This window comes from Lampetra planeri, chromosome 32 (genome assembly GCF_965212315.1).
Source record: "Lampetra planeri chromosome 32, kcLamPlan1.2.h2, whole genome shotgun sequence".
NCBI classification, from domain to species: Eukaryota; Metazoa; Chordata; class Hyperoartia; order Petromyzontiformes; family Petromyzontidae; genus Lampetra; species Lampetra planeri.
The window spans coordinates 8536310-8548030 of NC_136138.1; the positions used below are offsets into that span (position 1 = coordinate 8536310).

General features: G+C 47.6%; 1 protein-coding gene across 1 annotated transcript in view; it reads right to left on the reverse strand.

The window, feature by feature from the left end:
- LOC144729506 (IQ motif and SEC7 domain-containing protein 1-like) overlaps positions 1-11214 on the reverse strand; it is a 34032-nt gene extending 22818 nt beyond the window's left edge. The window contains exons 1-4 of the mRNA XM_078609842.1: positions 10852-11214; positions 7096-8333; positions 6338-6499; positions 5152-5274 (exon numbers count right to left, since the gene is read on the reverse strand). Of these exons, the coding sequence (XP_078465968.1) occupies positions 5152-5274; positions 6338-6499; positions 7096-8327 (1517 nt within the window). The 5' untranslated portion in view covers positions 8328-8333; positions 10852-11214. The remainder of the gene's footprint in view (positions 1-5151; positions 5275-6337; positions 6500-7095; positions 8334-10851) is intronic.
- Between the last annotated feature and the right edge of the window lie 507 nt (positions 11215-11721).

Here is an 11721-nt window from a genome sequence, read left to right on the forward strand (position 1 = left end):
CACATCGTAGGCCCCGCAGCCTTGGCACGGTAGTCGCCCATTCAAGCTCGATACCAGCTCAAAATCGCTTCGTTTATGAGATCTGATGAGATTGGGGGTGTGGGGGGGGCATTCTGGGTGATTGGGTCATAGGCGCAGGTTAAAAACAACCCATTGTATTCCCAATTAAGGGGCTCATGAGAGACGGGATGCAAATACAACATGGAAATGTATACCGAGTTCCAGTACAAGCGTGGATATGTAGACATGTTCACGGTGGAAGAGTAGACCAAATACCCTATGAATCTGCTCTCTTGGGGTGAACAAGCAATTTCAGGGCTGCCCCTTGACCTTTGTTAATCATTACATGTGGTTCGGCAAGATGTGTAATTTAATTTGAATGTTCAGTGTTTAATAGTTTATTGACCATACTTTTACATGTTATTTATTTGGCATTTGAGAATTCAATTTAATTATCCCAGATAGACTGTAAGCTACTGCGCCATCGTGCCTGGGTCTTTACACCCAACACAATGCACAACTATGTGACCAATGGCTCAGAGAGATATCAGCTTATGGAGTCGTGATGTCGAACGGAATTAAGGTAAATACTGTAAATCCTTCCTCCCGCAAAATAAAAATTAGATGACCCACATTCATATCCCACAAATGGCAAGGCTACTGCAGAGCCTCTATGTGCGTTACTGCATGCGGGGTCAGTCCTTGTTCTGCAGAGGTAGTTTAGTCATTCACCATTCCAATTTGATCAGCAATAAAGCACACACAGAGACAAGAATATAAATGTTTTTTTTTTTCTTCTGTCAGTTTACTCTGCTGCGGTGGTGCAATCGGTTCATACGCGCGCCGCGCTTTGAACCCATTGACCCGAGTTCGATTCTCAGCCGCAGCTAACAGCAGTGGCGAGTGATATCCTCCCCACTCCTCCCACCCACTCTGTAACAATCCCACTGACCAGCACGGTGGAGTATGGTAACAACATAAAACCCCGTTGGCTACACGGTATTCGGAGGCCTTCATCCAGCAGCGGACAATAATTACACTTTGATTTAAAGCTTTCGTGACTGCAGGGATTCATATTCTTGGTTCTTTCGGTAAAGTCACGTAGAAGGAAAAAAATGTGTTTTATTTTTATTAATTTATTATTAATTTATGGTGTCTTTTTATTATTTTATTATTTCCCTTCTATGTGATTTTACCGAAAGAACCACGAATAATAATTACACGATATCGAATCCATAACACTGGTCAACAAAAAAAAAAACATGTTTTTCTGGCCTGGACTTTTGCAGCTGTTTTAGACTAATTTCAGGGTGCTGATTCCAAATCTGATCTCAGATTTGCTCTATCACATCTCATTTTATGCTATAGGCATACCCCATTTTCATTGATTTTACCCGAAATTAACTCTGTCACTTATGATTGCAAGTTGTTGCGAGTCAGTGACTGCTTTAGTGTTAAAATATGGTGCTGTATTTTTAGGATGGTGTGTTTATAATATAATTTTATGTAGATATCCACATTTATTTAATATTTTTCTTATGCAGTTTTTATTGAAAATGCTATATTTGATATCTCAAAAACCTGATGTGATAGACAAAAACTGATGCCAGATTTGGAATCAGCATCCCAAAATTACCTTAAAACCGTTGGAATACCTTATGCCAGAAAAAGTGTGTTGACCAGTGTAATTACACTATATCACATTCATTATCAGACCGCCGTCATGGTACTGTTGGTGAGCACCGATGAAAACCAACAAGCCACGACTATCTATTAAGTCATCGTGTAATGGAAAGCAATTTCCGACGAAATTAACGATAATTAATTGTGCATTAACGTTAATGATAACATCGGATAAAATCACAATCTTCATTAAATAAAAAAATATGGTACAGTGTACATGCACCACAAAAGTGAGACCCCGCAAGGTCAATGGCTTGGTGGTAATTTAGAATGACTATACTACACGTATGCACGTGTGTGTGTATATTTATTTGTCTGTATACGTGTGCGTTTTCATTTTCTGTTTATATGCTCTACATGACCTGTATACATTAATGACAGCATGTATTTGTATTGTGCTGCATTAACACATATACGTGAGAAATATGTTGAACCATGACTGCTTAGTCAAATAACTTGAATTCAACATAGAATGTGAAAACCGAAGGGCAAAAATATGCACGTTGAAGATAAATATCCCCCATCTAGCATGAGGACTTTTGCAGCAAGTGCTGTTTGCAAGCTCCTATTGAATGGTGCACAACGGGGCGTGGTGTGGTCAACACCACTTTATTTCCCCGGTGCTGATGTTTACATATCACACCAGGTACTCATTCATGGCTGAGTCGACCTAGAGGAGGCACAGAACACGAGACGAGACTCCGTTTGCCACTGATGTTAGCCATACCCAGGTATCAAACTCAGGTAGCTGAGTTCACAGCATAGTGCGACCATGTCATACACACCAAAGACAAAGAACCCCCGTATAGCCTTACAAGACTGTCGAGGAAAGTGCTGTAAGCGAGCACCTATGAAGGCCGGCAAGGCACACAATTGGGTCGGTGGCCAACACCACACCCGACTGCCTTTGTCTTCCCAGTGGCGATGTTTTTGACACACCGCACCGGGTACTCATTTGAGGTTGAGTCTACCTAGTGGAGGCCCATGGCCGGTTCAGATAATCGTAACCGGTGTTGGCCGTGAGTGGGAATGGAACTCGGGTCGCCGGCTTCGTAGCACAGCGCGCTAACCGCTACACCACCGCTCCCCAAACACGTGTAATACTGTGCACTCAAGAGACAATTACAATACCACGTTTAATAATTATTAATGTGATTCGTGGATCAATGGCAATGCGTGCACATTTGAAAAGGTGAGGACATCACGCGGTGTTCGCAGCCCGCGCTTTGCGCTCACAAAGGGTCAAATCCGACGCAGTACTATTGACGTCATCGCCAAATCCGTCCAGTCGTGTTCCGAGGGCACACGCACGGCGTTATGCAACCGCGAATGCAGGCTGGTGACTTGCCACTCCCATTGCCGTCGGCCCATGTAATGCTATGTGAAGCCTCTCTGTGCAATGCATGAGTTAAAAAAAACCCCATAAAATCTCTTAAGCTAGGCTAATCTTACACTAAAGCCTTTTAATTTTACAAGGAAATCACGTGATGTTTTTTTTTCTTCCTGTAAAACCCATTCACCTTTTAGTCATAGAGTGAATAAATAACTATCATGTCCCAAAGGTGTACATTTGACTGCCGCGTATGCTACGGATGGGAATTATGTTTCAAAACTGGACTTGTGCAAGACGTGGGAAAATTGTGACTAAAGGTGTCATGAAGTAAACATCAGGATTCGTGCATTATTTACTGTTAATAGTTTTTTTTGGGTGGGGGGGGGGAAATTAAAATATTAATTCATAAAGTTACGGCAATTTGACGTTTCCCCTCAAGTGCAAAGTCAGCGAAGCTGAAAGAGGAGAAAAGGAAAGTCATTCAACGGACTGTGAGGAGGTCTCAACCAGCGCAGCTTTCTAGAAAACAGAACACGCCACCAATCTCGTGAAAAAAAACAAATTTTTTTGGAAAATCCTAAAATGTAAACCTACGTTCCACCAGTCTCTGTGGTGAGAGAGGCATGTTTTAGTAATGGTCATGTTCTTTCTTAAACTAATTATTATATTTATATATACAGTACTACTACGGTGTCCTGCATATCAACTTCCAACAATGTAATTACTAGGCATGTAATGTTGCACAGATTTAAATCTTGACTTAAAGCTTTCGTGACTGCAGGAATTCATATTCTTGAGATCTTTCGGTAAAGTCACGTAGATAGGTTCAACGAAATTAATGTGTTATTTTGTTCTTTTCTTTGAACCTATCTACGTGACTTTACCGAAAGACCCAAGAATTTGCACAGATTTATCTCTGAAAATTGATTCTCACCCGCATGATGCATGAATTGTGCGTGCGAGAAACTAACTGTGATGGTTTGCACAAATTTGACGAATATTCTATGCTCGTGTTAATCTTGGGACATGGAAGTGAGAACATATTGCAGTTGAGTCGAAACGAATGAGGAACAACAAAAAAGTAATAATAAATTCGCAAATCGAATCATAAGCCAGCATTGTGACAAATCTTAACATTTTCTCGGAGATGAATAGTTACATGCCTCATATTTACCAATCAATAAATGTATTTATGCAATGAAATGTATCCACTAAGACTGAGATACGTCAAAGCATCAAAACAAAGTGATTATATAAAACTGGGTCATTGGCCACAGAAGAGTTATGGCCAGCACTTGCATTGTACAGTATGAACTTTTGGGATGTTGCAAAGTAGATTTGAATTTTGTCACAGACTGCGTAGATTAGCTTACCAGTGATCACACTTTGTCCAATGTCCAAAGATTTGACAATAATCTGTGTATACGAACATGAACCAATTGCATTTTCCCGTTCAAAGTGTGAAAAATGACGGCACAGTCGTTTAATGTGCTCGTTCATCGTTTGTACGTTCAGAGGCTAAACAGAGGCCAAAGCACATTCGTAAAATTCATCACAAATAACCGGACGCATTTCGTGCTGCATGTAGAGAAGGCTATGGAGGAGGGAATAACCACCGCTTGACATGCTGAGTACTCAATATGTTGTCCGTTTGGGATACTGCCACAGTGTAAAGGTCAGCACATTGGGCTTGCAATGCAGAGGTCACTGGTTCGATTCCCTTTCCTGGTGCGCGGATCTTAAATCTCCCCACACCTCTGTCCACCCGGCAGCATTAATGGATACAGGCCGGCAGAATCGCGTGTGGTGGGGTAAAGTGTGGGTTCTTGCACCCCGTTTCAAGACGTCCAGCCACATGAGGCCCACCACTTCCAAACGAGAGGAAAACATTTTTGACCAACGCTGGTGTTACTCTCATTTTGCAATGCTCAAAGCACTTCTGTCAATGCGATTACCTTTTTTGCTATGACCATGAGGTATGCGTCGTGTGCGCGTGTCGGGTCGTTAATCTGTGCTCCCCACAAAAAGGTATGTGAAAGCCCTGGGTAGAGAAAGGGTCCTCCCCCCCCAGTCCTGGTTTACATGTTGGATAGAACTGATGAATAGCTGATGAACAGCTGGAGTGAATATCTCACCTGAAGGCTTCAATCATCCTCTCCACCTTCTGGGCCTCGCCCTGGACTCGAACTTGTCCCTGGAACTTCCGCAGGGCCTCATCAATATCCATGCCTGCAAAATCCATCTCCTCCACCACGCAGCTGAACGGACAAAGAGCCGGCGTCAAAAAAAGAGCGGTTGGGTAGGAACAATCTCGAGAGAGTGTGGGGTATGACACCTCAACATACGAGGCGGGAACAAACGCATCACTGAAAGTAATCTGCACTTTACCAGGCAAGTGTGCATCTCAACATGTCAGTATAGGGGTAGGCGTGGAATGATTCACACTGCCAGCGATTGGATGGATTGAAATGTAATTCAGGGTCGCGTGTGTTTTGCCACGTGTTTACCATCTCACTCGTATCGTTTGTTGGGGCTCTTGTTCCGTCTCGTTTGAACAGTTTTTATTCCGCACTACGATGTTAGCCGTGGCCAGGAATCAAATTCAGGTCATCAGATTCAAAGTGCAATGTGCGAACCACTGAACCAATGCTCCACCCCTATAGGAATGGAATAGAGTAGAGGCTGGATATAAGCACACCTCTCATATAAGCAACACATTTTTATATTACACTAGTAGGGGGGGGGGGAGAAGGCAAAAGGCAACTTCGGATATAATCACACATGGACTTGGCTTCCAGACGGTTTGATTATATGCAGATTTGACTGTCGTTGAATATAATTTGCATACGATTTGCACACATCGCAAAATAATCAATTCTCACACACACAGACGACTCAACGCTTGTATCACGAAAAGCAAATCAATTCTAATCGAGGAATCGATGCAACATGCTTTAATTTTTTTTTATTTTAGCAAGTAAGGCCCACTGAGCTATATAGCTCTTTTTCAGAAGCGACCTGGCCACAAATTATATCACGTGGAAATTTATAGCAGCCGAATACTCTAAACGCATGTTTCGAAAGTTGGAGGGAAAAACAGGAAGACCCAGAGAAAAATCCACGTGACCACGGGGAGATCATGCAAACTCCAAATATACAGGCATCATCAGGGCCGGGATCGAACCCAGGAACTCCTTTATACCACGCTAGCCAGTTTGCAACTCGCCACCGCGATGCCCGCTAGGCACCATCGCAGGCCTGATGATCGAAGAATAGATGCATTGCCATGTGTGCATGCCTCACAAGAAGAAGAAGTCTTACTCGAGGACGTCCCGGTTAAACTGCTTCTGGCGGTTGCCGAGAAAGTCTCCGATCATCTGCCGACTGAGGCCCTTCCTCTGCAGCAGGAACTGGGCGACTCCGTACGGCGTGTCGGGGATAAACCCACGCTCCATCAGGAACTGGAGGCCCTTCTCCGCCTTTCTGCAGAGAGAGAGAGACACGCACGCATGCGCGCGTGGAGACAGAATGTAAAGCTTCGGAAACAAGCGGAGGGAAAATATGAGCGCGCCTCTCAATGCAATCGTACGCTGCAATTCGGATTTATTCAGCGCGCGTTGCAGCCGCGACTCGAGGCGCCGTGCCGTCGCAGCCGCAGAAAATTGGGAGGCATGAATAACGGACAGATTGTTTTTGCAGCCTCGCATGGGAAAACGTGATTGCAATTGCTTGCGACAAAAATATGTCCGGGTACGTGCTGAAAAAAAAACCCCGAAAACTAACCAAAACCCATTTGACAAGGATGAAGGCCTCCCCATCCCATGTTGTTTATGGGGATTGTTTGACCATATTTTATAAAAACGGTCAGTGCGGGAGGGATGTTAGCTGTGTAGCCGTGGCCGGGAATCGAACTCAGCTCGCCGAGTTCATAGCACAGCGCACAAACATCTGCGCCACCACTCCGTCCCTCTCCCAGCATAAAAAAAGCTTTAATAAAGACTAAATCGATAAAAAAAAAGCCACGATTCTTTCACAAGCTCGGAAGAGGGGCCGCACGCGGGGGACGATGGACCACGCACTTGTTGAAAAGGTTGAGCCCGATGCGGTAGAGGCGCTTGCGGATGACGTCGTTGGTGAAGGCGGGCGAGTCCCAGCTGTTGCACGTCTCCTTGTGGTAGCTCGGCTTGCTGTGCACCGTGTCGCGCAGGCTGTCCCGCGACGACTCCGAGCTGCAGTTCACCGTGTCGTTCGAGTTGGACGTACTATTCACGCTGTCGTTGTCTCCGTCCGAGGCGTCCGACTCCGACTTCGGGGGCCGGCCTGCGCCGCTCCCTCCCGCTCCCACCCCGCCCCCTCCGCCTCCGTTGATGCCCAGGTGCCCGTCCAGCCTCCCCCCACCGGCCCTGCCCAGCAGCGCGGGATGCCCACGGCCCGAGACCGCCCGCTTGGCCACCCTGTGGCCCACCGAGGGGTCCGCCGCCACCTCCGCGGCTTGCTCGACCGTCAGGAGCGGCGGCTGTCCGCACGGCTTGGTCGGGTCGCGGCAATCCGGACAGGACACGCGCCGCTGGTTGTCCGTCGGGACAAAGAGCCTCCCGCCGCCGCCGCCTCCGCCGTTGCCGCCTTCGCCGCCGCCGTCGTCGCGCTCCGAGGTGCAGCGGACGAGGTCGCAGTAGGCCCTCGTTTCCTGGCCGCCCGGCGGCTGGAGGAGCCCGGCGGCCTCCCCGCCGACGCCCGACTCGTCGTCGATGTACAGCGTCACGGCGTCGTAGGGCGACGGCGGCGGGTAGACGATGGTGCCCAGCTCGTCGCCGCTCAGCATCCGTCCGCCGCCGCCGCCGCCGGCCACCCTCTGCGTCGCGGGATCGAGGACCCCGCCGTACTCGCCCCGGGCCGCGCCGTCCGCCTCCGATCCCCGGCCGCCGAGCAGCGCGTCGTCGATGGTCTCGGCCAGGGAGCGCACCTGCTTGGAGAAGGCGCTCTCCAGGTCCGTGATGCCTTCCGCAAAGTCGCCGGCAGCGCCCGGGGGCATGGTGTGCGCCAAGCCGGGATCCATCATGCCCTTGCTGCCGTAGAGGGGCGGGCGCATGCGGTCGTGGTGGCACGGCGGCGGCAGGGAGCGGTCGGAAACCTCGTAGGGGATCTGCGAGTGCACTCCGCCCAGCGCGATGCGTCGCGGGAGGCGGCTCTCCGAGATGGAGCTGCGCAGACGCTCAAAGTTCCGGTTCATCTGGTACTGCCGGTACGCGGCCTGGATGGTGCAGGCAGCGCGGTGGGTTGCGAACCGCCCGCCGTATTTTCGCTCCAGCATTTCCACCTGCCGGAAGCGGAGACGGACGATCGGTCGCCGTGGAGTTACGACGCGCGGCACCGTTAATGAAGCGTTTGTTTTGACGTCTTACTTAAAAAACAAAACGGAAGCGGTCAGCTGGGTTTGACAAACGCTGTAGTTTGCACAAACACAAACGCATGAAAGCAATTTTCAAGTTCAGTTTCAGCATCTAATTCGGAGTGCAATGTGCAATGCTGCAGCAATATCACTCTGCTGCTGTTAGCTGCGAGCAGGAATCGAACTCATGTGGCTGGGTTCATTGAGCAGTGCGGTGACCACTGCACAATCAATTCGCCACTTCTTAACAATATTTACTCACATTTTTGCACTTTTTTATGTAATTAATCAGTGTACGTTATTTTGCAAGTAGTGTGAATGTTAACACAGTCCATTAATTTAGTTGACTGCCATATTATTTATTTTCAAACAATATCTGATTTACAGCGTACGGTTATAATCCGTAGGGGTATCGATAATTGCGGGGGTCGGGCAAAGTATTTTTTTCATACAATTCTTTTTATCAATTTAATTGGCAGGCCAGGTTCATTTGATGTCACTGAAATAAAATACCAATGCAACGGATGTGGCTTCGTTGAGCAAAAAAAAAAGGCGCACGTTAATGGCAGAGGAGAACCGAAAGGGTAAAGTGACATCTGAAAAGGCCACAGTGCTTCGGCGATGCAAACTCGTCACGGTCACAAATGAACAGTGCTACAACGTCTTCCCCTTCGAGAGGACTCAAATGTACAAAAGAAATGTATCTTCTTGGTTCTTTCGGTAAAGTCACGTAGAAGGGAAATTATAAAATAATAAAAATAAAACATAATAAAATAATTCTCACGACGTTTTGGCCACAACGCAAGCAGCCGTCCTCAGGTGAAGACCAGGTGAAGACCAGGTCTGTCGGAGAGACAGCGTCTCCCCGACAGACCTGGTCCTCAGGTGAAGACCAGGTCTGTCGGGGCCGAAACGTCGTGAGAATTATTTTATTATGTTTTATTTTTATTATTTTATAATTACCCTTCTACGTGACTTTACCGAAAGAACCAAGAAGATGAATCCCTGCAGTCACGAAAGCTTTAAATCGAAAAAAGAAATGTAAGCAAAGGCTGGCAACTGTTGTTATATAAATTTTAAAAAATTACCGGTTCAAGAGGGTTTGTACAAATTTACTTAAATCCACCATATGTTGCCCTCACTCGGTCCATACCCATAGCTAAAAACAAAATCCAATTTCCACTTTTTAACGTTTTTGTGTCACCCAACAAATCTGGCCACCGTTTAACCGATTTGGCTTCGTAATCCCCGCATCCGATGAGCGGTTCGCTCGGAATTCATTCATCGCTCTCCCGCGGGACGTTTTCAGCGCACTCGGCCAGTGGTGCGGCATTGCCATCATCCCGAGGGTTTGACCTTTGCCCTGCTAGCACAGGACTTGGCCGAGGCGTATTCTCCCCAGCTGATCGCCAGGCTGGCAGAGCATGAAAGCCACGGCCTCTCAGGAACCGCGCGACCGCCAGCTTACACATACGCGTAGACGCACAGCCCGATTGTCAATCAACTGCTGCCCGTAACCACTACAACCCATGCACGTACTATCCATGCATGTCCCTGCTTAGCTTCCAAGGTCTGATGGGATCAGGTGCATTCTGGGTGATTTGGTCATAGGCGTGGCTGCCAAAACATGAATACATGCAAGCTACTGTCATTGATTGATTTGGTCAGACACAATGAGAAATTCCTAAATCACCAATCCTTTGGCATTACTGGTGTGACTAGCCTTAAACCGTGGATCCCACCAGATCTACAATGTAACCGGTGTAAAGTAAAATGAACAAAACTATCACAATGCTACAGCATTGCGCCTTTACCATTGTCAAGCACCAGAGATATCATATCCCATGATTGAAAAAATATTTGATTTAGCAGGTAAAGCCTATTGAGCTTTAAGCTCTTTTTTCAGACGCAACCTGGCTACAAATGATAGCTCAACGAATTGGCTTATAATATGGAAAGTTATCGCAGTCAAATGATCTAAACACATGTTTCTAAATGTGGAGGGATAAACCGGAGGACCCGGAGAAAAATCCACGTGACCATGGCGAGAGAGACACACAAACTCCAAATATACACAGCAAGTGTCAGGGTCTGGATCGAACCCACGACCTTCCGTATACCAGGCGAGACTGCAAGGATTCATACTCTTAGTTCTTTCGGTAAAGTCACGTAGGTAAAAAATGAAATTAAAATAAATAAAAAGAGGCAACACAAGCTTCCGTCTTCAGGTGAAACCGTCACAGCAAAATATCTGTACCTTATATCTGTACCTTATATAGTGGTTAAGAACTAAGAGTATGAGAGAGATAACATCTCGTCACCATGGGCCGCGGGCCCCTCAAGCCCCCCGCGACAACCTGGCCCTGGCGACCGCGTGTCTCTGCGCAGACGCGGTCATCGCAGGAGTGGCCGCCGCAGACGCGGCCATCGCGCCGCCGCTCGTCACCTGTTTGTCCTGCAGGTCCGCCGACAGCTCGTAGGCCCCGGCGTGGTTGCGCGACCTCTTCACCGTCTCCTCGTCCGCCTGCGTCCGCAGCAGGGAGCTTCCGCGCTGCAGCTTCAGCTTCTGCGACTTGGCCGGAGCCAGCGAGGACGAGGCGCTGGACCCGGCCACCGCCGCCACCGCTACGCCGCTCCAGAAGCCGCGGGGGCAGCGGCTGCCCCTCTGCTGCGGGCCCGTGGGGTCCTGCAGGAAGGCTTGGCGGGCGCCCTCTGCGGAGGTCCGCACATCCGCCTCGCTCTCCACACTGTGGGGGTTGGGGGGGGAAGCGTCAATTTGTAAAAGTTCCACAGGCTGAGTGTCATTTCTATTCCATGTCAACAAACCCGCTTAGAATGCTGATGTTGTTGGTGGTGCTGATGATGACGGTTCTTCATGCGGTGGCGGTCAGCGATGTCTCTGTCTAGACACAAGCTATGTTGAGAGCGAGACTGGAGGTGGTATGCCGGCGGTGGTAACAGCCGAATGAAACAAATGAAAGAGAACAGGGCAACATATACGAGACAGACAATACCAATGTTATCATACAAAGACATTCAAACATTATAAAAAAAAATTATTGAGTCAAATTCGCCACAATTCTTCAAATCACCAAAGGAGGGTTGAGTTGAATTACTATAAGCGTAAAAATGAAGAAAATGTTGCCGTGTATTTACCCAATAACAAGCATAGTTTCAATGACATTTTCAACCACTACTCGAGGAGTCTCTGATGGCTTTGGATGTAACACTCAGGCCGATGCGTACAATGGGGATAACAAAGGCCCTTTATAAACACACTGGCTGTTGAAAATTTATCTCCCGATTTGATTGCACA